Here is a 26,086-nt window from a genome sequence, read left to right on the forward strand (position 1 = left end):
GGCGGGGCAAAGCCAAGATGGGTGGAGCTCAGAAGAATAGCTGGGAACCGGTCCTCACTAGGAGTCCATTCCCCCAAAGAGCCATTTCACAATCTATGACCCATCCTGTGGCTGAGGCAAACACACAATTAAAATCATTCATTAATTCAGTGTTTCTGCTAGGGGGTCTGTGTTCAAATCGTGGGCCTTCTAATACAGGGCAAACAGTGGAATAAAGTATCCCTTAGATCCCGTGGAAGCTCTATTGTCCAGGGCCAGTCCTTAACTCCTTGGGTAATGTATTTTCCTTCTTGCTTCCATATTCCAGTTCACATACTCAATTAAGAGCAAACTAGGAAAAGGTTCTAAACGTTACTTGTTGTTTTTTTTAAGGCATTTTAAAAACACAGTTTTCTATTATACTCTTTCTTTCTTCCACCGACCTGATTCTGAGGTTTTTCTTTGCCAAAGCTGCAATTTTTCTATCCAATGCCATATAATTTAATGACTGTATAGTTCTGGTAGCTCAAGTCTGTTGCTCTGCCAAAGACATGTTACACTCATCAAGTATCTTGCTTCATCCTGTTGAGTATCAGTATGGATTCTCTGTACTGGGATCCACCATGGCTGCTTAATTAATTTAATAAAGTTAATTCTGCTTGAAACTCAAACTTCTTTCTAACCTAGATATTCCTGCAGTAGAGATTGTTTGGAGAGGTAGAGTTAACCACTCAAAATCAATCAGAATTCTACTAGGATTTTAAAACAAGTCATCCTGACAACAATAAGATGTGATGGAACAGTGAATCGTCAAGCAGAGCTTAAATGTGCCATAGGTAGAAATCAGATCAGACCTGTGGTTACAAACTGTCAGAGGCCATGAAGACCATGTCCCTTAACTGCGGTCTCATTTTTCTTGTTATCTGGCCTCTGCCCACCTCTTCCTGCATCTTCTTTTCTCACCTCCCCAACCCCAATTCACATACTCTAGGCTCCATCCTGGGAAACCACATGCAAGTTCCCAGATGGGACATTCCTTCCCAAAGCATAGTCTCCTCCTCTGGTGACTTACAGCAACACACACACACACACACACACACACACACTCAGTACACATAAACATACCAAACACAACACATATAACTACATGCCATGTACACCATACATTCAATATACATGTACAACGTGCGTGCACACACACACACACACACACACACACACACACACACACACACACACGTACACACATGAGTGCACACATTAGCTACCACCCATTCCCTTGGTGGTTTCCTATGTATCTTTCAGTTCTCAGTTTCGATGACACTTGTCATTTCTGTCCCTCTCCTGCCATTGCTTGTCAGCACCCCCTATAGAACACATCTCATAATTAGTGATTACACAAGTCTCAGTTACCATCGTCTTTACCACCAGCCCACAGGTGCCAGGAAGGAAGACAGTGTGTCTCGTTTGTGCTCACCTTTGACAGCCACTCAGCACAGTGCTCAGTCCTAAGTATCTGTAGAATGAGGTGATGAAAGAGACCTGGCCCAGAATCCACACCCATCCACCATCTCTACACCTGGCAGGACTGCATAAGAGGTGAACAAGCTTTCGTGAGCTATGAGTTGGGGATTCCAGATTAGAATAATATGAATTCACGTCTGGCCTCACTCTGAGCTCCAGCTCTCAGCTATAGTACCACCCTCCCAGAGCACTGCAGTGGTGTGCTCCCAACTCCAGCCCACCCAGCTTTCCCGGGTAGGGCCGGCCAGACCTTGCTTCCTTCATTCCCCGAGAAGAAATATTAACAGCAAAGAAAACAAGAAAAACATCCTGGCAGCTGCAGGGAAATTTTACACTACATTTTTGTCTTTGTTGCTTGGGCTAACCTCAGGAGACACTGTCTTTGACGCCTCAGTTTTGTTCCATGGTGGTCTATGGAGATGCTTTCATTTCTTTACACTGTCCCCTCACAGTCAGTTATGACAGCCTGTTTTGATAACATGGATGTTTTGTTGGTGTGTGTGTGTGTGTGTGTGTGTGTGTGTGTGTGCGCGCGCGCGCGTGCGCGCGCGCAAGAATACATGTCCTGAGAAATCTGTGTCTTCACAGGAATTTTTCTACAAATTGTTTTACCCTGTCAGATAGCTCATTATATTTTGAAAATAGCTTTTCCTTTAGAATTTTGGAATCCTATAGGGTCTCTTACTAAAATTCTGTCTCCTAGAGTCCTTCAGTGCTAGAATTATTATGCCTCAGATATCCACAAACTAGCATTCCTTAGAGTATTGACACCAGGCTGATCTAGGGCTTAGGGTTATTTGTTTATATAGGGACAGTTAACAAAAATTATAGAACTGAAAATAACTCCAACATGGTATTTGGATAATCACAGTTAACTGGCCTTTATCATGAAAGTTTATCCCATAGGAGAAACAAGGCACTAATAAGAACACTAGTAAACCTGTGGTCTTACACTTGCTCTAAACAAAACACCATACACAAATACTTTCCTTGCATACTTACACCATTTCCCAGAACTTCCTGTTTGCCAGGCAGCCCTCTGAACTTTACCGTGTCTTAATTTATTTAGCTGCCATAACAGTGCCACAAGGAGGATGCATTATTTTTCATGGTATAAATGAAGAAAATAATAACAATCATTCCAAGTTATATAGGTAGGAAAGAGAGGAGCTGAGCTAGGAGCCCATAACATGGGAGTTTACCAATGCCTGTGCACCCTCGAAGGCACAGACCAAGCAAATTGTTGTCTCTCAGTCCCGAAAGCTACATATGTGTATGCCAGTATATTTAACTTTTGTTCTGCAACCTATTGTTTTGCAAAGGATGTAGAAGTACTAGATTTTTATCTTTCCTGGACTTCAACTATTGCAAATAAATATCTCAGTGAAGGGATAGAATTGAGTTGAGTCAAGCAAGACATGGGTTGATAATACAGCCCCACTGCTAAGTAAATAGATGATCTTCAAGTATTATCTTATTCTTTGGATCCTGTCTCCTACTCAGTGAAGTAGGGAATCATCACCGCTGTTGTAAGGAGAAAATGAGATAACCACATATAAATTGCCTGACACATTGATGTTCAATACTATTCTGTACCCAGAGTGTGTAAGTGAGGACAGTGGGAAATTGAATTAATTCTCATGAAAAGGAAGATTCCTTCAATAAATGATGGATCTAGTGTTACAAACCATCTTCTATCACCAGGAAAAAATGGCCAATAGAGTTCTCCAAGGGCTCTGGTTGTAAGAAAGATTGGCAGCATCAACAAGAAAGCCATATTTTCCAGCCAATTGAGGCCTGTTTGAATAGCAGCAAAGCATTGGATTAGAATATTAGTGATCAAATTGATAATTATACTTCTGAACATTCTACCATCCTGATGCACTGTGGACGTTTGCTGATTTCATTGCCCCCCCCAGAATCTTGTTTCTCCAGCCCCTGCATTCACCCGACCTACACATCCGTGTACACAGACCCACACGAGCATCTGGTGGATGCCAGGTGCCAAGTGCAGTGCCTATGTCTGAAGAGTTGGGACTGGGGTCACGGGAGGTGCCGGAGCTTTCATAGAACTTTCCTTTGTTTAATATCTTTCCACTCTCGAGATCGTGGGAAGTAGCTGTGTTTCAGATTCCATCACTCCATAGATGACAGGGCTCATCTGGACACCCAACATCAAGGCATCTGAGTCCCTGACTGGCTACATCATGAGACGAAGGAACTTGCGCCATCTGAATGCTCTCCTGCAGATTAAATTTTAACAAACTCATAGGCCAGGGGGATTGTCAAGAGAGAAAAGAAAGATGTGAACTAACAGATGACCGGAATAACTTCTTAGGAATGGGGGACCCGGGACGTTATAAAGCGTTTGTTACAAAGCAAAATCATCCAAAGCAGATTTGCAGAGAATCAGAGACAGGGAGAGGATGGTTAGAGTTGGTTCCAGGAGCAACTCCAGCTTTCCTAGAACCATCGCAGTACACACGGCCTGAAGATGTCTGTTTGCATACAGGAAGCCGAGTAGGAAATCCACAACAAGAGCTTGGCTCTAAGAAATCTGATGTTGTTTATGCTTAAGACCCATGAGATATCAATTCATTTTCATGTCTTCCCCAAGACAGTGAGGCAGTTGTTCACACTGCTGAGTTGAGCTTCAAGATGGCACATCAGACCACCAGGGGTGAGCCTGGGACTCAGGTCTGCCCACCACCATGCCTTCAAGGGGAAATTCTCACTCGAGGAGAAGCTAGAGAGGCCAAAAGTGCAGCTGGAATCGGTGGGAAACACAGAGAAGGCCAGATGTTACGCGTCAGTGTGGCTGTAAACAAATTCATTCCTCCAGCTCCACCGCGCTGACTGTAATTTTTTTTTATCTGATAAACAAAACCCATACTCTTTTTTGCCTGGTTGCAAATAGACTGATTCTTTAGGGAATGGTGATACTCCAACTGACTAACACAGTTTGCTGCTCTTTCCCTGGAAGTTGCATAACTCACACATCAGTCTAATTCTCATAGGACTGGTAGTTTTGCAAACTTGGGGATTTTGTAATTCCGTGTGCAGTTACTTCTCAGGTCTGTTTGCATACACACCCATCACCTGCTGTTTTATTTCAACCTCATTTTGCTGGTTTCCACGTCCAGACAATAACATAGCCACAAACACTCCTTCTCATGCTGTCACCTGTGGTGCTGAATCAGAGCCTCCTTTCCAGGGGAAGGGTGAGGAAAGGATGTATCAGACTTGCAGGTGTTGATCCCGCTCACACTGAGATATCACCTGGGTGGGTATCAGCAAGCAGTTCCAGGAGTCTCTACCCATTGCCTCACCCTTAACAGCTGCAAACTGAATATCTTTGGCCATTCTGGAATACACACTTAAAACCCTGACTCTCATCTGCGTTGGACATGTAGCACGTCACTAAAGCATGTCCAAACTAGTGAGCAGCAAAGACCTTGCGGGTCAAGATAAGCATGCCCCTCTGGTTGTGGAGGCCTTCCTCTTTGCTCTCGGCTGCCATCTCTTTGGAATGAGTTGTGTAGGTTTGACATAAAGAAAGAGGGGAAGAAAGGAGGAGGAGGAAGATAGGGGGAGACCTTGATAATCATGTAATATTTGATTTTTCTAACACATACACACACACACACACACACTGCCTTGGAAGCTAAGTGATGACTGTGACATTCCCAGTGCTGGAGTGGCCAGCTCCCTACTGCAGTCCTGACCTCAGATTGTTCATTTTGCAGGGTCGCTGTTCAAGAGAGAACTGCAAGTACCTTCACCCTCCGACACACTTAAAAACTCAACTAGAAATTAACGGGAGGAACAACTTGATCCAGCAAAAGACTGCAGCGGCGATGCTAGCCCAGCAGATGCAATTTATGTTTCCAGGAACACCACTCCATCCTGTGGTAAGTGTGCCTTCTCAAAGGATGGGTGGGTGCCTGACGGGCCGATGCGGGCAGTGCCATGGTGACTGAAAGTGACCTCCTCTTACCCTATCGCTTTGGTTGCAATTAAAGCTGATGACTGAATCACAGTGGTTGCTGGGAATTAGCTGTGTGTCTCTCTTCATTAAAATGGAAAGGTACGGGCGTAGAAATGGGGCAAGGACTATGTCTAGTCAGTATCTGCCAGCTCTTCCTCATCTCTGTATTTCAGTAATCTCTGTATTTTAAATCATCTTCATGTGGAAATTGGCACGCTTTTTTATATGGAGTTCGGGGTGCCTGGCTGTGTGTTGGAGAGGTTGGGATGCTTGAAATAAATTCATCAATGTAGTGACTACTTGGGCAATTCAGTGTCATCCTGTAAGGACGGGGGAGGTGAGAGTGGAAATGAGTGAGCTCTCCAATGTCATGCAACTAAGAAGTTGAACTAGTCATTAGCCAGTGGGCTCCCTACAGCATGCTCCAGCTGGAGGCAGACAGCAGCCACCTAAGAATGGATGTCATGAGCAGCAAACACACCAGGAGGTAACCTACTCACTACACCTCCTGTCTCCCCCAAGCCTGCAAAGGGTATGGTAGCTGCCTCAACAAGGACCACAGATTCCATGTCCCAGGGAGTTGAGTGTATAAATATGTATTGTATAATATTTTTCTCCCCAGTGACAGTGTTTGAGACTACTTCCCTAAAGGTCTAGAAATTGCTTTAGAACTAAGGCTCTGGGAGAGAGAAGAGTGCATTTGACCACAGTGGGTTTCATTTACAATGTGAATGATTTGTGAAAAACTAGTTTTTCAAAAAGCCAAAGTGAGTGAATTTTCACAAAAGGCTATTATATAAAAATCAGTCTGTATTGTAATAGAAGTCTGTGTGAGTGAGCGCAGCTAAATTAAAAGGGATGGCAACCAGTGAGTACCATTTTTTCTCTTGTGTTCCTGTGAGATGGGTTGGGGATGGGCAGGAAGAGTGGAGAGACCCTGGCCATTTTTTAGCAGTTCTGCTAGCTTCCAGGCAGAAACTGACTCTCCAAGATCCACCTTTGCCCAGAGTGGGAGAAAAATGCAGATGATCCCAAGGTAAGACAGGTGTGGCCTTTGGGGATAGACAGATGTCTGAGCAGGGCTGAGTAAGAGTCAGACAGAAGTGGGGGATATTGCACAAGGAAAGGTTGCCTGAAGGAAGAAGGTATCAAATAAGTCATCACATGGAGCCAGAAAGAGCTATCCCAGATGGACAGACCTAACGCACACAGGGCTTAATCCGTGGTTCTATATAAAACTCTATACATGCATGATTTATGGTTCATTTTTTTTGATGTACACATAAAATTATTTTATTAAATTACCTAAATGTTAAAATAATGTACTTATACCTATTAAATAATGTCTATGGCAGTAAATTTAATATGAGCCAGGTCGATATAACGACCATGTGTTATGTATCTCAGTCATTCAAACTGTACACTTCCTGTTTATTTAGAATTAATAAGAATTGGCCCTGGTACTCAGCCCTGTTCATACTAATAAGAAAAAATCTATTTGTGCCACTAAGTATTAGTTGAATGATTCTTAGGAGTAATGTTTGTGTATTTGCCTCAAATGTTAATTAGAAGGTAATCACTGTTCTGCTATGAAAAAAGGAATGACCCATCTAAATATTGCAGTATGGATTTTGAAATCACAAGATGTATTAAATTGCAGAACGTGCAGAATCCAACATTCAAAACTTACCAGGGAATTTTCCTCAGAATTTTAGAAATGAAAGTACATTCTAGTCAGTTAACTGAATAATGGCCCTCAGAGTTCTTCCTTCCTATACGGGCGGGGATATGTATATACTCATATATATATATATATATATATATATATATGAATATAAATGAATATGTATATGTATGTATATGTATATATGGACACAGGGTCTTTACCTGTGTGATTATGGTACTCACAGATGGTGAGATTCCCTCACAGTAAAGTAGTCACAAAGAGGGTTGGTACAGACAGAGTCCACGTATCCACAGAGGCAGAGACTTGGCCACTAGCCAAGAAAAGCCATCAGCCACCAGAAGATGGACGGGACAAGGAATGGATTTTCTCCCAAAGTCTCTGGAGAGACAGAATCCTCTCAGTACCTTGCTTACAGCACAGTGTAACTGATTTTGGATTTCCAGCCTTCTGCTCTGTGACAGGATCAATGAGTGTTGTGTGGCACAGCGGCTACAAACAACTCCACTGCAAATAAGCTGATGATCAAAGAAGCAAGAACTGCTCCATTTTGTCTCCCGCCGTCCTCAACTTCCTTAAAGCCACTCTTCCTTTTCTGGCCTCCTTCCGCTGTCTCTGAAGTCATTCCATGGAAATTTTCTCCACAGTGTTTTCTCTCTGTATTTCCAAGCCAGTGGCTACTGTCTGCCTTCCTTGTTAGTCTGAATGCTTGACCACTCAAACTCACTAGGTTGAACCCCCGTCCCCTTGGGGTGACATGATTTGGGGGTTCGTTTTAGGCAAGGTTCTCTAGAGGAACAGAATGAGAGGGGGAGCTACGAGCTTCTACAGTGGGGGTGGACACTCCAACACTGATCTGGAGAGGCAGACAACCAACCATGTAGCTGCCAAGTCCAGGAAGCTGAGCAGGTTCTCTCTGGCACTGTAAGCCTAGAAGATATCTCAAGAACTGTGGGCTTTAACTCCACATTAAAAAAGGTGGAAGAAGCCAGTCTGGTTTGAATGGAGAATTACAGCACTGGCAATAGACACCCCTGGAAAGGCAAGAGCTGCAGGGCACACACTGCTCAGTGTTTGCTTCAGACCTCTTTTCTATCTGCTGGGAGATGCCACCCAACACTGATGGTGCCCCCACCCGTCCCCAGTCACTGTTTCGTGTAACAGTCCTTTCTGGAAACATCCTAGAGACACACAGATGTGTCTTGCTAGTCATTGGTATCTCTTAGCAGAATTGACAACTAAGGCCAACTGTCAAAGAAGGGGCTGGAGCCCTAGCTCAGAGGACAAGAGATTCACCAGAAGCAACCATCTTCCAACAAGCAAATAGCCAGATACATGGCTCAGTGAGTTACGGTACTCACTTGCTACCATGCTGGACCTGACGTGGATTCCCAGGGCCCACGTGGTGGAAAGAGCCAATTCACACAAGTTATCCTCTAACCTCTATGCATGTACACACAAAGAGATATGTGTGAGGCAGACAGATGCAATTAAAAATGCAATATGAACCAGCAAGTGCACCCTCACTATACTTTTGATCTGCTGGTGCCATCGCCTTGGATTTCCCTGCCTCTAGTCCTGTGGTAAATAAATGTCATGTATGTAAAAACATTTGTGGTATTTCTACTCTCACACTCAGCACATACCAGCAATGTTTCCTGTTGAACACTCCTCTCCCTCCGACCCTTCATCTCTGTCTTTTTTGCCTGGTTCATGCTTCTTGACTCTGTGTTGAAGTTTCCAGAATGAATATCCATTTCTATTAACCCTCTCTTTGTTAGCCCAATCTGTTCCAAAAGCCATAAATTTTTACCAACTAAGAGCCAAATGTGTGTCCCTATTCCAAACATCTCCCCAGGCTCATAGACCTGTCTTTGTCTAAATTCACCTTAAAATTTCCTGCATGAACACATTTAAAACCGAAGTCTGCACTCCACTCCATCCACATTTCAGTCAACAGAACCATCAACCAGCAGCCGAAGGAAAGCCAGGGGAGTAGCCCGCACTCTGGCATGCAGGCCATCCTCAGGTCCTGTCACCTTCAGTGCCATTCAGTTCCCATCTCCTGCATCTGAGCCACCATTAACCTGGTTTTCAATGTGTTTCATAGCACTGTCCTCCTAACGTCTTGATCTCTACTTTTGCTGCCCTCCAGTGTTTCTGTAAACATCTGAGGGGTCTTTCCAAACAGAAGCAGGACCTTTGGTTTTATTTTTAGCTTTAGAAAGCAAGCATTCCATTTGCGTTTCACTTTGGCTGATCCCCCTCCACCCTCTGCTCCCACTTTCTGCCCCCACTCTTTTCCTTCCCTTAGATTTTCCCGTGTCTCTCGGCACAGTGACTTAAACATCTAGTCACAGAGTCCTGGGAATTGCACTCTCCATCCAGCTCTGGTTACCTCAGAGCTAACAGAGTAGTAGTTAGGGCACTAGGAAAGTCAAGGAGAGAAGAGCAGGAATATGGAGGAAGGCAGAGAGAGAAACTGACAAGACCAGCACGTCAGAAGAAGAGATTGTTTTCACGAAGGCTTTCTATGGGTCCTGCCCTTGGGCTTCTTCAGCTTCGTGTTAGCACTAAGAACTGACAGTCACCAACTGGAGAGTGTCTTAGACCTGTCAGCGGCAGCACCGTGTAGAGACTACAAGCTTGTCCATAACCAAGGCGAGAGCTGGTGTGGTTCCAAGAGTGGAGACCCCCAGAGGCACTGCTTTGCTCTCTCTCGTCTCAGCTGCCTGTGGAAAACCTGATCTCAGACTCCCTGATCCATGCCCGACGTGGGCTCTCTCTCGGGAGTTTCATTTTAAACCAGGATCTCAGAGCCACTTCTCCTGGGCAGCAGGAACTGACACAGCTGGTCAGAGCAGGCCCACACATCCTATCAGTAGAAGGCTCAAACCAGAGGCGGGCATACGCTGCTCTCTGTCTATGCTCCAAGGACTTATGGTATATTGATTCCAAGCAACCTGATCTGTGGGACACTCAAGAGTGGACATCAGGCCACACTGGGCGGGTGGCTGGAGTCCGGATGTTTTGCTTTGACTCACCCTCAATAGTGTTGACTTTGGCTTAATCTTTCAGGGTCTGCTCTTTGACCAGCTTTTACCTGCAAGGCTATAATTCCCAATTATGTTGCTTTTCCTGGATTAGTCTGGGAAGATTAAAGAAGACAGCATGTATGGCAGTGCTTTGAACATGCTAGCACCATGCACAGACATGAGGTATTATGGTCTGTCATACTACTGCTAGAGAGTGCATGTCTCAGCAAGTGACCAGAAGTGTGTTTGTCACTCGTCGGCTTCAATGGAGGACATTCTACATACTAAAAGGAAACTGTCTAATGTCTAATCGAGTCTGTCTTCATAATGCCTATGAACTTTAAACATTTGAGTTTCCCACGAGAGAAAATATTTTCCCAACATACATTTTAAAAGATGAAGACAAGATACTTGCTACAGTTAAACTCCACTTTTCATGTCTACTGAGTGCATTGCTGTGATGGCTATACTCACATTAGAGAAACATTGGATAATTGGACAATGGGAGATGGACCGGGAGTAGCCCTTTGTTCAGCTGATCCTCTAAATGATTTTACTTGTCCATTGCTGGCGAGAAAATTTAAAACTCAAAGAAGTCGATTTCCTCTTCGGGAAACAAAAATAAACTGAGAAAGGACTAGATTTGAGCATGTCTTTCTACATCTAAAACCTCTCATTGTTTTTCTTTTAAATGCCATTATGTCTTAGTAAAATGTTACTACTATCACCTACAATGCATACTGAATATATTTCAGAACCTTAAATTAGATGAACAAATAATACAGTTTTGAAGGGATATTTTATTGGAATAAGTTCATTGATATCAATAAGGACTTTGGAAAACACAGCTTGAGATTCTTACTTACTTGATCCAAGGGTCAATGTGCAGTTATATCACCATGTTTGCTTGTAACAGAAGAGAGTTGGCAATCTACATGCATGAAAAAAAAAAAAAAGAGGAGCTGTAGAGCTGCAGTTAAGAGTGCTTGCTGGTTTTCCAAAGGAGCCAAGCTTGTCTCCTAACACCCATGTCAGGCAGCTCACAACTGCTGGTACTGGAGCTCCAGGGAGAGCTGAGTCCCTCCTGTGGCCTTTTGGGCACCTTTAAACACACATGGCACACACAAGGCACAGGCACAGGCATGTGTGTGTGTAAATAAATAAATGGAAAACTAAGGTATGTGCATCCATAAAAATCAAATCAGAGGTGTTCATGGAAGTTTTCATTTTTTTTCTAAATACTAGCTTTGTTAATTATTCTCTGAACTGAATCTCATGATATAAACATGGCATTTAAAACCTACTTTCATTCCTCTTTTATGAGGGTGGTCCCCAAATTTGGTCATATACTCTTCACATAGTAAGGCTTTTAAATGAGAATTTCAAGGTTCCTGCCAAGACTTACTATACCAGCATTTGCCACTTTAAAAACCCACCCCCAAGGCAGTTTAGATACAGTAGGTCCATTGAATCACTGATGTGTGTGGCCTTTCAAGGTTGATATTTTTAATCCTAAAAAAAAAAAGCAGTCCTTATATTCTTAAGTTACTTGGCTTTTTTTTTTTTTCAATAGTACTGAATTACCAAAGTGACGGTTACTAAAAAGCCATTGCTTTCCATAGTTATAACTCCAGTGGGTAACACATCCCATCCATGGAAAATTTTGCAGAAAGTCAAGGAAGAAAGCATACTAAACCACCATCCCTCTTCAGGGTGCGGAGCTCATGCTGCAGTTTCTCCCAAAGCAAACATTATTTCTGAACCATAAAGATGTAAGAGCTCCTCATGGGAAAACTACCCAGCATTCCTCCAAGACCATTAGAATCCCCTCCTTCAGCTCCCGGCCACTCCTATGAAGACTTTGCAGTCTCTATGGAAATCTCTGCACAAACTATCAGTAATTTGCTGTTTCCCAGCATGGCCATCCATAAGAGACATTGCTTGGTTGTCTAAATGAAAATATACTCACACAGACCGTTAGTTTTCCCATGTGTTACACAAGGCATCTACAATCTAAACAGACTGAGAACCGTTACCCACAGTGTAAAAATAGGAAAATATTATGACACACCACACCAACATAGCTCAGTGCTAGAAAGTCACGTTGAGACGTGACTGGAAATATTTGAGAACTCATTGTGAAAGCAAACACTTTGCAAAAGTATCTGTAAACCTGGGGATATACGTGGGAAAGTGCTTGCCTATCACATATGAGACCTTCGGTTCAAGCCCCAACACTCCAAAAAAGAAAAAAAAAAAGTTCCATAACTGGAAAAAAAAAAAAACAAGAACAAAGAGCCATTAGATTTAGTTCAATGTGCAGTTGATTCTTAGAAAACTCTTTGGAAACCATGTCACCAGTGGTTCTTCAAAGGTAAAAAATGAGTCAAGGAACTGCCGATGAGCTACATAATAGTTACCATCTATCCTGGAATGTGTACTGAGACTTTGTTTGAATAAATAGAGGTGAAATAGGTTTGTTGTCTAAGGGTACATAATGTCTTTTCTGGAAGATGGCATCATCCAGGTATTTATTAGATGGAACTGGTAAAAATAATTGTCCTACCAACCCACAGGGTAATTCTTATTAGGCAGGACTATGGTGACAGATAATACATTTAACAAGAGATTGGGTGTGCTTGTTGCTGCTTTTGATTGCGTGACCCAGGAAAGTTTTAGAGGCCATGTGTGAAAAAGTATTCACAGTTGAAAACTGCACACTCTCCAGCCCAACCTTTCAAGAATGGAAGGATGCACCAACACATAGCAGGATAGAGCAACATATAGTAGGTACACGTGAAAACACCTGTGAGCTGGGGATGTCCATGCTGGTGATAGAGACATGCTGGTAAGAGCCCTGGGAAGCCCCACCATTTAAAAATGTATGAACTTGGCCAACATCAATACCGAGCTACAATCAAGGCGTGTTTTATTCATGGCCCTGGTGGAGACCTACAGGAAAACGATAGATGACCAGTCTATATTCTCTAGGTCTTAACTGCCTTTGGTTAGAGCACTCAGTAGTTTAGAATGATAGGTATTTTGTGTGAAATTAGTATTTTCGGTTGTTGAGAACGTTTTCCCAGGAAGAGTGTAATCTGTCCCTTGACACTGGTTTTCTCTGATGCTCTCCAATATGTCTGTAGGGTCTGGGTAAGAAAGGATCTTTGATGTTTTCATATTTGAAAAAGAAAAGGGAGTGTTTAGTGAACTTTTTGCAATTCAGAATTGAGTTGTATACCTGATACAAAGGATTTTCTAAGCAGGGGAAATTTCCTCTCAGACAGCACTTACTAGTAATTGTGTGAATTTCTGCTCAAATGACGCTCATTGGTAAGTTTTGTACTAAATGAGTTTTTCCTGTGTTGTTTTCCTTTAACAGCCCACTTTTCCTGTAGGTCCCACCATAGGGACAAACACAGCTATTAGCTTTGCTCCTTACTTAGCGCCCGTCACCCCTGGAGTTGGGTTAGTCCCGACAGAGATTCTACCCACCACACCTGTCATTGTTCCCGGAAGTCCACCAGTCACTGTCCCGGGCTCAACTGCGACTCAGAAACTTCTCAGGACTGATAAACTGGAGGTAATTCAATTATGTTTGTGTTTGGGGATGCGTTGATGGTAGAAATATATGTCTATCAGAATGGTGAGTGGCTGTGAGATCATTTCATACTGCACAAAATCCATGGAGGTGTACACAGACACACTGCTGTAAACCCGGGTACTCACAATGCTGTAGTGTGAAGTCAATGCCAACCATAAAGGAAATTAGCCCAAAGGCAAAGAATAACTTTGATATAGACAAAACTCAGCTGTGTGGCTTCTATTCGTAAGAAGAAAATATTGAGCTAGACACAGTAGCCTGTGTCTATAATCCCAGCACCAAGGAGCTGGAGCAAGAATCCTGTCACAAGTTCAAGTCCAGACTGGGCTACAAAGAAGTTCCTGGTTAGTGTGGGCCACAGAGTGAGACTCTGTCTCAAAACACTAGATAAATGTCAACCAATAGGATATGGACATCATCAGGATGTAAGCCAGAGAGTTGGCTCTTGGTCTTCACCAGCTCCTGCTGTGCACAGCAGCAATAGCCCTTACTGGGCTTCGGGAAGCTCTGGAGATGGTCAGAAGCCAACAGTCAGGGGAATGGGAGAGAGCACTTAGTGGCAAGAGTAGGGTAAATAGGGCTTCGGCTCCCAATAGTTGTATGAATCAAGAATGGGTGCTCTGTCCAGCAGGTTCCAGATGCTACAGCATCTTCATGGCTTTGTTGATAATAGAAAAGCTGCAGGCTCAATTAACTTGGTTATTGATATGTTGTTTTTAACTGTCATATGTAATTTACCATGGCATATTTAATTTAACAAAAACTCAGATGTATGAAATTCAAAAGGATTAAGCACACACACACATACACACACACACACACACACACACACACACACACACACACCTTTACATCTGATCAAGCAAATCCTCCTGGACTTTATTGAATAAAATTTTTCTTTAACCTGCTTCATTGTGCCTGTGAAAGCCAGCAGTATATCCCATGTGGTTATGTAAAGGTCCTGGTAGACTTTTGAAAGGTGCCCTTTAATTCCATTATTGATTAGAATTGTTAGGTAATCTGTAGATGCTTAGAATACAGGCTTAGTAAGGAATCTTCTTCCAGTGTACATTCATTTCAATGCTGATGAAATAAATCTTGAGGACAAGAAATGTTTACGGCCCCTGGCAAATGTTTTAGAATTCAGCATGTCAAAATGCAAATGTTTTCAAAATTACATTTTTTTCACTCAGCTTCTATCTAGAGTGTATGGGTCTCCAGATGAAGAGACTATAAACCCTACTCACTACTATTTTGGAAACTTTAGGCTATCCTATGGCTCCTGCGATCTGTTCTGAGAAGGAGGTGTTTGGGGCTCCACCTGCTGGGGCTGTGGGAGCTTAGGTGCTCAGGATGACAGTAAAAACCAAATAAAATGAGAATAGTTGGAAACAAAGGGTCCTTCCCAACAGGACTGGCAGACAAGGGATCTGCTCTCCACAGATGACCTTAACAGATCAGTTTTGGGTTCATTTCATGCCAGGAATGACACCAGCTGCCCCAGCACACCCATGTAAGTCCCAGCTATACTCATGAGGTTCTGACCAGAGTCAGAACCTGACAAACCCGAGTGTAGTGATCCCATCCCTTGGAAAGTAGAGACTTGGAGATTAGGAGTTCAAGGCCAGTCTCTGCTACATAGTGAATTTGAAACCAACCTAGGCTACATGAGATTCTGTTGAAAAAAAAAAAAAACAGAATTTAAGTGAATATTGGACTAGATTTTCATTTACAAACTTTTGTACTGATGATGGAACCCAAACAGGAAGAAGTTGTGAAAACCTTTGGCATTCTACCCATTTACCCATCAACCTGGCTTGGCCAGGGGTCAATAAAATACTTTCCCAGACATGACTGACTTTTGCAGACTTGAGCTTCATATCTCTGTTCTGTCAGTAATGTCACTGGTGACCAAGAAACAAGCCACTGTTTAGATTACTTGCTGTGGGACTGGAGCCCAGGAGAAGCAACCTTACCATCCTGTGGGCTTCTTCCTGCTAATATTTATAAGCAGGGATGAGTTATATAATTACTTTGCATAGGCTTTTCTTATATCATACGGTCTATAGTGAAGAATACCCTTCGGTGTCTACAGAAATCTATCTGTGTAGGGTAAAATATCAATTCACTAGAATTCTCAAAAGATGGGGAGGCTCAGCTATTTGAGATTTTAGGAGACCAAGGAATTGAAAATTTTTAGAAATCAACATTTCTAACTATTCTATTCCCTCCATTTACTTATTCTTTTCTTCTTAGTTTATTTCTTTCCTTTTTTCCTTAGTGAGCTATCAAAAATATTTCAGTGGCTTTAGAATGAAAGTTTTGATGACCAAGTGTTCTAAATTCTTAGGATTGGTCGTCTTAGGTGTGATGCTGTCCTAGAACAGGGGTGGGAGAAGGGGAGGCAGGGTCCTTCACAGCTGTCGAGCTTTGCCCCCACCCTCAGAGATGTAAGCAGATGGGCCATTGTCCCAGAACTGTTTGCACACTGTGGTGGCTTGGTGCATGGGTGAACCATCTTTCTGTGCCAGGAATCTATAGCACCCAGAGTGACTGTCCAAGTAGGAGACACCAGCTGTACCAATGTGTGTATTGTGTAACCAGCACACAGGCCTTATAAGACATTGTAGACAGAGTGACTGAGGAGACCCCGAATGGAAGAAAATGGGGAAGCGGGGAGGGGAGGGAGACAAGGGGAGAGAGAAGATGAAAGGGAAGAAGGATAAATGAAAAGAGAAAAGATAGAGTTCATGGATACATGACTATGGCCACATAAGCATAGTAAGAAGGAGCTGATGATGGTAGGTGATAGACGGATAGATCAGAGATAGATGGTAGATAGATAGGATAGATGGGTCAACAGATAGATAGATAGATAGATAGATAGATAGATAGATAGATAGATAGATGATAGATAGATAGGATAGATGGGTCAACAGATAGATAGATAGATAGATAGATAGATGATTGATAGATAGATAGATAGATAGATAGATAGATAGATAGATAGATAGATGATAGATAGGATAGATGGGTCAACAGATAGATAGATTGATAGATGATTGATAGATAGGATAGATGGATCAACAGATAGATAGATAGATAGATAGATAGATAGATAGATAGATAGATAGATGATTGATAGGATAGATGGATCAACAGATAGATAGATAGATAGATAGATAGATAGATAGATAGATAGATAGATGATTGATAGGATAGATGGATCAACAGATAGATAGATAGATAGATAGATAGATAGATAGATAGATAGATAGATGATTGATAGATAGGATAGATAGATCAACAGATAGATTGGCTGATTGACGATTGATAGATGATTGATAGATAGGATAGATCAACTGATAGATAAATCAATACACAGATTGTATGCGTGGGGTGTGTTATGGATAGGCAGGTGTGTGTGTGTGTGTGTGTGTGTGTGTGTGTGTGTGTGTGTGTGTTATGACTGTGACAGGCATTCAAAGACATACATGTAAGAAGTGAAAATGATGTGCTTTGCAGGGACGATGGTGACTTCCTTCAATTATGTTTCCTTTGTTGTTTTAGGTAAAAAGCAGATTTCAGATTAATTTCTCCATTTCAATATTTACCCTGGAAAAAGGGTCAAAGCAAAACCCAAATTAGTTTGTTAGTAAATTCCAGTAACTTGGGTTCTAGATCACAACAGTTTTGCCTTCTGTGAACCTAAAAGCACCATGAGGGGATGTGGAAAGGGTGTCTCCGAGTTCTCCTTCCTCCTCTTCCCCTGTCTCCTCATCTGTGTCTCCCTCCTCCTATCCCCTTTCCCCCTCCTCTCCCTCCTCCTATTCTCCCTCCTCCTCTCCCTGCTCCTGGCCCTCTCCCCATCCTCCCCCTCCTTTGGAGCGGTGACACCAGGCCTTCTTCTGCAGCCTCTGCTCTTTGCCCTTGTCTCAGGTATGCAGGGAGTTCCAGCGAGGAAACTGTGCCCGGGGAGAGACAGACTGCCGCTTTGCACACCCGGCAGACAGCACCATGATCGACACAAACGACAACACCGTAACCGTTTGTATGGATTACATAAAGGGGCGTTGCATGAGGGAGAAATGCAAATATTTTCACCCTCCTGCACACTTGCAGGCCAAAATCAAAGCGGCGCAGCACCAAGCCAACCAGGCCGCGGTGGCCGCCCAGGCAGCCGCGGCTGCGGCCACAGTCATGGTAAGTGCACCGCCTGCACCGCACTGCGCCTCCCAGGCTGTGGGTGGTGCTTGCGGGTGGGAAGGACAGCTGGGAGACAAGGCTGCCACTCCCTCTGCTCCGCTGCCTAAGTTCTGTTGTCATACCCCACCCCTTTTCGTTTTGTTCCGTTTTCCCCTCCCTTCTTCACAATGACTAAATCCCCAAGGTGCAGGAAACTGAGGCTGTGAGCTTTGTCACCTCTGCAGTCAGGTCTGTGAGCACCTTCCCTTTTGCCCTTTTGAACTGGGATCTGGGATCTTGCAGTGAATCAGAAGGCAATCAAGAACAGTCAAACTCAGGGAGCAGGCAAGGAGGCAACTCATGCAGCCAGCTGCTGAAGTCAGTCTAGAAGGGGAACTGTAGCCCTCAGGGATACCCAGCGACCCCTGACCCCACCAGGGCCCAGCAACTCCTCCTGTGTCTCTCTGGTCTTCATCTTCTGCCCAGTGCTTATGACCAGCCTCAGGGAGGACTCACTCTCCAGCAGCACCTCATGAAAGACTGAACAGGGAGCGAAAATACCCACACCCAGGCTGGCCCTTTGATGTTCCTTGCTGTCCCTTAGATACCAATGTTGTTGAAACTCCTGAACCTCACTGTCTCCAGCTGTCCCTTGGCCTCCTAAATCTTAAGTCTTACCTAGACACTCAGGACCAAAACTTTAATTTTTAACAAGTAAATTCCCAGTTAGGAACAAGAGAGACAGCTCATTGGTGAAGAGCATGTCCTGCCCCTGGGGAGGACTGGAGTTTGACTCTCAGTACCCACCTCAGGCAACTCACAACAGCCTATAACTCCAGCTCTGGGGGGCTCCAATTCCTCTGGCAAATGGGCATCCTTAAACACAGACACACACACACACACACACACACACACACACACACACACACACACACACACACAGACACACACAGACACACACACACCCCGTAATACTGAAAAATCCCCAGGTGTTTTACACAGCATTGATGCTTGAGAATCATATGCCTAGACCTCTCCCCAACCCACTGTACAGAGGAATCCACTGAAGGGTTTAGAAAGGGATCTGACATTGATCTTAACCCCAAAGCAGCTAGTTGGAGTGCCGTGATCTAGACAGGGACCAGGGACCTGGGTCATGCCCTGCAAAGCTTCCAGGTGACTCAACCCCAGTGCATATCCATAGCTGAGACCCGTGGTGCTAGGTGGCAGACATTTGTAGTGGGTTTATTTTAAAGTGGGGCTGTGGCTCTTCAGAAGTCTGTTTTAGTGCACAGTGCACCCATTCACAGAAAACGCTGAGAAGGCTGCCAGCCGTGCAGCGCCTCCCCGGGGAGAGTAAAGAGAGGAGGCTGGTCACTCAGCCCTCAAGGAGCTTGGCATGTCTAAGTGTGAGCAATAGGGCTTCTCAACCACAGAATGGAAAACGCAGTGGACTCATTGGGGTAGGAAGAGCACAGAGGCCTGTCCTTCCTGGGAATGGACAGATGGACTCCAGAGAGGAAAGGGATCGCCTGAAAGCATGGTCAAGGATGTGGCTCAAGGGTAAAGAGCACTGGCCTCTCTTCCAGAGGACTCACCTGCTTCACAGTTATCTGTAACACCCATTCCAGTGCTCCCCACACCCTCTTCTGGTCGCCATGGACACTGTGTGCAAGTGGTACCTAGACATACACACAAGTCACACACCCTCATATACAAATGAAAACAAACCTTTAGAAGAGCACTTTCTAGCCTGGCAGAGAGTCTCGAAGTGATGAGCAACCAAGATGTAAGAGGGGCTGCCACATCCAAACATCTCCTCTCCGTCAGCATTCTTTGTGCGAGTGAGTGATTGAGTGAGTGAGTGAGTGAGTGAGTGAGTGAGTGAGTGAGTGAGTGTTGATGAGGGTAGGGTCCCAGCAGCAAGGTGCACAGCACAGCCCTTGCCTGCTACAATCTTTTGTGTGAACAGGTCCTGGTCCTCTGGGCTCCAAGTGCCTTTCACAGTAAGTCTTCTCTCCACCTTGCTGTTTTGTTTTTTTTTTCTCGGACTTTGTCTCTTTAGTGTCCTGTATTCTCTTTCTCATGTCTTCAGACAGTACCCTGAGTGTCTAAGTCTGTGTACATGTGAGGCCTAGTATATCCACATGAGGGAGAAATGCTCCCACTGACCGCTTTCATGAAATCTCGAACTAGGAAAGTCATTATCTTGGGAAACAAGGAGGATGGATGGAAAGATTAAAATCGTTCAAACAACCCAGTGTATCTGGAAAGTGAATTGTTCTTAGCGCAAACATGTCCTTTACACATCTATTTTAGTGTAGAGGACTCTGTTCTCATCTACTTAGTGAATGTCTTAGTCGTTGAGTCTCTCTTCTATCACTTTTCAGACCAGCTCCAACTTAGTACTCCTGGTGTTGACTCGTGACCAGCAAAGTTATGTTTCTCTAGGTCATTCATTTTATAAGCCACACTAGGTGCTTAAGGCACCCCCTGGGCTAATTGGGACTCTGGTATTCTCAAATGACTTGGCTTAAGTGACCAAGTTTATTGACCAATGACTTTTCTGCATCATGTAACACCTCCAAGGAAGAGAGAAGAAAACAGGGCTTGGGATGTCAGCAGCTGGCAGCTCTGTCCCTCTCCTCACCTTCTGTCCTCTCCCTAGCTGGCAGCTCTGTCCCTCTCCTCACCTTCTGTCCTCTCCCTAGCTGGCAGCTCTGTCTCTCCTCCTCACCTTAGTCTCCCTTAGCAAGTCACTTCTACTTTCTGAGGCCAGCTTCTTCCCCATAGCACAGCCCATGGCTTGAGACATCTTTAGGGACATGTTCTTACATCTGATGACTGAGAAGACAATATTTTCGGCACAGGCTCTAATTAGGGGGATAAGCCATTGTTGTCTTGTCATTTTTGTCGCTGTCTCTGTGGTTAAAGTGATAGGAGCTCATTATCCTGGGTCACAGTGACTGCCTCTCAGCATAAGCTGTGTGGAAATGTTTGTCCCTCTAATTCAAATACTTGTGAAGATTGACAAAATAATAGTCACAGGGACTACAGGCTCAGCCCTGATTTTATCTAAGCTCTGGCTATATCTGCCTGTCTCCTAGAAGCACGAGTTCCAATATATATAATCAATACCAATTCAATCACTGAATGGGGCCGTGGACCTAATCTGTGTCCATGGCAGGTGCCCGGGGGGTGGGGATATGAGCAGAAATGTCCATTCACCCAAACAGGTCATCCCTCAGCCTCACAGTCTACAGCCATGGCTGAGCTCCGCCCCACGCCCTCCTCCACATTCTCCAGGAATCTCATCAGAACGTTACTGCTGTAGATGTTGTGAGAACCAGTTACCATAGTTTCTTGAATTGCTACACCATGCCCAAATTTGGAGCGCTGAGAAGTCACAGGATCTCGAAGCCCCTTCCGAGGCAACCCAAAGTGATGTAGTTTCAGAACAAATCCAGTGCCTTTCTGACAGTGACAGGAAGATTGCTGAATCTGTCATGCCTTTCTGGCTGACATGAAAGGCTCCTTTGAGACCAGCCCAGGTATAGTTTGATGAGCCTTCCAGCCGCAGCAGGACTATTATTGTGTTTCCTCATTTAGAAGGACAAATGGGAGTGCTGGTTGCAGTAGAAGACATCAACATTCTATTCACCTGACTTCTGTGGCTGAAAGCAGCACACTTCCATGGTGTGATTTCTTATTCTTGTCCAGGGATTTCTCCCCACACCCCCACTTATTAGAAATAATCAGACATTAAGAAGAATTTAAATCTCCGACTGCCGAAAAGAAGCAGCACTTCTCTCCATTTGAACCTTATTCTTTCATAATACCTCTTAAACCATATAAGCATCTCTCTCGACAGAGATTTTCAAATGTGACAATAAGCCAGTTGGAGATAATGCTTTGGTAGTTTTAACACAAAGGGTGTTTGATCTTCATGTACAGTCTTTGTTCACATTAAACCAAAATAGGGTGACAATGGAAAGAACTAGTTTGTAAAAGGAAACAGGGCAGGCTGCTGTTGACCAGATAAGTTTGAATTGTCCTAGAAAACACTCTCAGGGACTCTGAGCCCCACACACTCATTGCCTCCTTTACGAAAGCGGTAAAGCACCACCTGCGATTGCTCTTGCAGGCTCTCCTGGCCCCCTGGTTGTGGTCCTCACCTGTAATGCTGGCCTGGGTGATTGCTCCTTGACTAAAGTGGGATGGTTCCTTGACTCTAAAAAGGAAACCTCAGCTTCACATAAGTCTTGTTGTGTGTGTCCATCCTTTCAGACCAGATGGAGGCAAGCCTAAGGCCAGGGGATCAAAAATACAGACAAGGCCAGTAAGAATAGAGCCCAAGAATCTGGCATGAAGTAGAGGTATAGTTAAGCTGACCCTTCTCGCACTTGTACCAAACATACCTAGCACACACTGGACCCTGCCATCCCTAAAGTCAGGTCTAAGCCTGAAGGTGGACCGACTGTTCAGTGCAGGTAAGCATGCCAGCAATCGGTCTCACCTGGACCAGCACATGTGTGACAGGAAGCTTGTGATGGCATGGCTATTCATCTGCACAGGTTTTAAAAATATATTCTACATGTGGGCTTCATATTATAATCTCCATAAAGCCTTGATATGTATGGAAACCTTTGTTCCTCAAAACCTCAGCTCTGCATCTGATAAAGGATGGGAAGAGGAGACAGATTGCCACTATCCTTACCTTACAGTTCTCAGTAACTCCTAAGTTACTCTCACCTCTGAAAGTTAGGTTTCAACTACCCAAGAAAATAATATAAATAAGGGGGGAGGAAGAAAAGAAAACAAGAAGACCATTAAACTTCCATATGCCTGTCCCAAAAAGAAATAGTTGACATTACTTAGTGGCAAGCTCACTAAAGGGTGCTCTGTCAAGTTAAAGGTGACTCCCTGAGCATCAGCTTGTAGAGACTCATAGGCTCATCAGAAGTCCTGCCCACTGGGAGCTGGGAGAGTAGAAAACCAAGACTGACAATTGAGGACAGAAGACTTTGGACTCAGCCAGCTGGTGAGCAACTCCATGTGGTCTGGGGGAACAGCCACGTAGCCCTTGTTAGTGAATCAAGCTTTTAGGGCCAATAAGAAGGCCCAGTGGGTAAAGTCATTTACTGCCAAGCCTGATAACCTGGGTTCAGTCACTGGGCCCCACATGCTGCAAGGAGAACTGTTTCCACATGTTTCATCTTTCCTACATGTCCAGGTGCACACACAAATAATTGGGGGTGGGAACAGGCCCTGTGTTTGTTAACAACATGAAACTGTATGTATGGGGATGAAAGATTTTAGCCAAAATGGAATCATGGAAGTTTCATGTATCGTACTTACATTTAATAATATCCAGGAGTTGCTAGGTATTGTGGCCTATCCTTTTAACCCCAGCATTCTGGAGGCTGATACAGGAGAATTGTTGTGAGTTCAAGGCCAGTCTGGGCTACAAAGGAAGACCTTGTCTCAAAAACAAAACAAAGAGGAGTGTCTGAGAGCTTGAGCTGTTTTTATTTTCAATATTCAGTTTTATTTTGAAAAAAAAATCAATTTCCTATTATTGGCTGGCTTTTATCCAAACTGCCTCCCAGAACATTCTATTCACTCTTGGCCATTCCCTGCCCACAGTTCTTCCCAGGTTATTTCTAGTCTATTTCTCCAAGTTCCATAGCTCCTAAGCTATCTCTGCCTCTGAATCATCAAATGACGAACAGCCCCGAATTTGCCAAAGAACTTCAGATTGTGAATTCTATCAGATATACCTTGGGGATTTACCTATTGTGCCAACCACAAAGGGGGATATTCATTGTTCCTATTTGCATTGAAGCTGCTTCCTGGATCTCTTTATTTTCACAGAATTCTGCCATAGAATTTTCCTACCCATTAACAGTTAACCAGAAAGAGGAACGTTTTTCACTGGGGTCTAAATCAGCCCAGATTCAATAGTACCTTGGTTGTTCAAATGAAACTGTCTTCTCGAAGCATGGTTCTAAATTGAAGGTTCTTCCAAAGGCAGTTGTCTGCTCTCTCAACTGCCCGTTCTAGTGCAGGTCCCGCTGTCATTGTCCAGTATGATCACTGATTGTAGCTAAAAGTACAAATAGTATTACTAAAGAGAAGTTACCCTAATACCCAAGGTCACAAAATACCTTCTAAAAGGGTATTTTCTTAGTATAACCCGGTAAGTTGTTTGAAATGAATTATAATTTCAAATGTAGTAGAAACAGAACGGATGATAAGTTAGTAGAGTAAATGGAAAAAATTGGAAAGTTCCTATTTAAATTCGAATCACACCAGGTTTGGGACATTAATCCATATGATAAGACGACCCCACCCTAGCAGGGTGAAGAAAAGAACTGAGACAATTACCCACGTGATTCAGCCAAAAAATAATGACCCAAACCCAAACTGTTTTGCCTAAATAATCTTGTGTTTGAATATTTTTTGCCTGAATTTTTTTGTCTCAGTTTGACACTTCATTTTGTTAGGTTAGATCGGAATTAAAACACACCTGAATGAAGATTTTCCTGGTTGGGATGTATGATGACCTTTATTTCGTGATTATTTCATATCTGAACTAACTTATCAGATGTTCTTTAGCTCTATGGTCCTTAGAAGTTTTGCATTTTCCCCCCTGAAGCAATATAAAAAAAAAATGCTTATGGTGTGTATGCAAGCTGCTGTTTTAATATACCTTCCTGAATTTCAAACATCTATATTTTACTCTCTTATACGCTTTTAACTAAGGTATAGTAGATGCATTTTTGCTTCAATACTAATTTAAGGTGTAATATTCATTTCTTTAGAGAACATTTTTGTTGTTGTGCATGCTTAGTGTTTTGTACGTTGTATATTGCATTCAGAATATTTTTTTCCTTCTCACCTATCCACAATGCAATGCCGTTCCCATGATGCACCTCTGCTTGCTGTTTACCTGTATGTTAATTCGCTTGAATCCCATTGGCCCACTGCCATCATGTGCTCGCTGCCTGTTATTAAAAGACTCAGTCGACTGCCAAAGCACTGAAGCGACCTCTCGAAGCAACTGTAGACCTGGTACTTTGACCTTTCACCTTTCGCTTTGCATGTAGCTTTTCAGAGAACCAGCTGAGATTTGTATGTTAAAATACTGGTTGCAGCCAATCATTATTATTAATTTTAAAATGGAGGAAATCCAATAAGGTGTTTAGTCGTCTCATTTGCATATGTAATCTGGGAAAAAATTCATCCTAACAAAATTTAATTACCTTTTCCAAAAGAGTGAAGCAAATTTAAATTTATGGGGCTCAGAAAAAAATGCTCAATGTAATTCTTATTAACCTTTAAATTCAAGAAATTGCCATTCAGTTACAGAATAGATATTAATAATAACGCAAAAGCTCTTCTCTCCCCCTTAGAGTAGTTTAACCTGTTTTAAAAGCTGAAGCCATTTTTTTCCATTGTTGTTGCTTGATAGTTTTTCTTTTCCTTAGTTGAGATGCTACTGTTTTTGGGTTACAGAGTTCATGCTTTCGCTCTCAATAACAAATCCTCACTCATTCGACATTGCCGCTGTTTAAATTAAGGTGCATGGCAGAGGCATCTCCTTAGCTGTTGTTTTTTGAAAGAAAGAAAGAAAGAAAAAATAAAGACTGTTGCAATTGATGATCTCTGTGGACATGGAACGCGTGTTTGCTTTAAGTTGGACACATCCTCTCAAATTCTTCACCTGTAGGCTTTCCCTCCTGGTGCTCTTCACCCATTACCAAAGAGACAAGCACTTGAAAAGAGCAACGGCGCCAGCACAGCCTTCAACCCCAGTGTCTTGCACTACCAGCAGGCTCTGACCAGTGCACAGTTGCAGCAACACACGGCGTTTATCCCTACAGGTACGTGCCCTTACTGTCCACGTCCGTGTCCTGTGTCTTTCTGGTCATGTGCTCTCTTCTCATTTCTTTAAGCTGTTTGGTGGCATCTAGTTTGCATTTAGAAGGTACAAATAGATACAGCCTGACCCCACCACAGCCCTAGCTGTCTAGGCCCATTGACTTGCTTTGATAGCTAAAGGCAGTTAGGATTGTAAAGTCAAA

General features: G+C 43.5%; 1 protein-coding gene across 8 annotated transcripts in view; it reads left to right on the forward strand.

Annotated features, from left to right (window-relative positions):
* Mbnl2 (muscleblind like splicing regulator 2) overlaps positions 1-26,086 on the forward strand; it is a 155,056-nt gene that overhangs the window by 95,800 nt on the left and 33,170 nt on the right. For 6 of the 8 annotated variants that reach the window (XM_027393915.2, XM_027393914.2, XM_027393912.2 and 3 more), the window contains 5 exons: positions 5,250-5,414; positions 13,593-13,793; positions 17,754-18,017; positions 25,020-25,073; positions 25,732-25,885. In XM_027393915.2, coding sequence (XP_027249716.1) covers positions 5,250-5,414; positions 13,593-13,793; positions 17,754-18,017; positions 25,020-25,073; positions 25,732-25,885 — 838 coding nt within the window. The remainder of the gene's footprint in view (positions 1-5,249; positions 5,415-13,592; positions 13,794-17,753; positions 18,018-25,019; positions 25,074-25,731; positions 25,886-26,086) is intronic. The other 2 variants (XM_027393919.2, XM_027393918.2) reach the window with 1 other exon arrangement.

The sequence above is a fragment of the Cricetulus griseus genome (assembly GCF_003668045.3).
Source record: "Cricetulus griseus strain 17A/GY chromosome 1 unlocalized genomic scaffold, alternate assembly CriGri-PICRH-1.0 chr1_1, whole genome shotgun sequence".
Taxonomy (NCBI): Eukaryota; Metazoa; Chordata; class Mammalia; order Rodentia; family Cricetidae; genus Cricetulus; species Cricetulus griseus.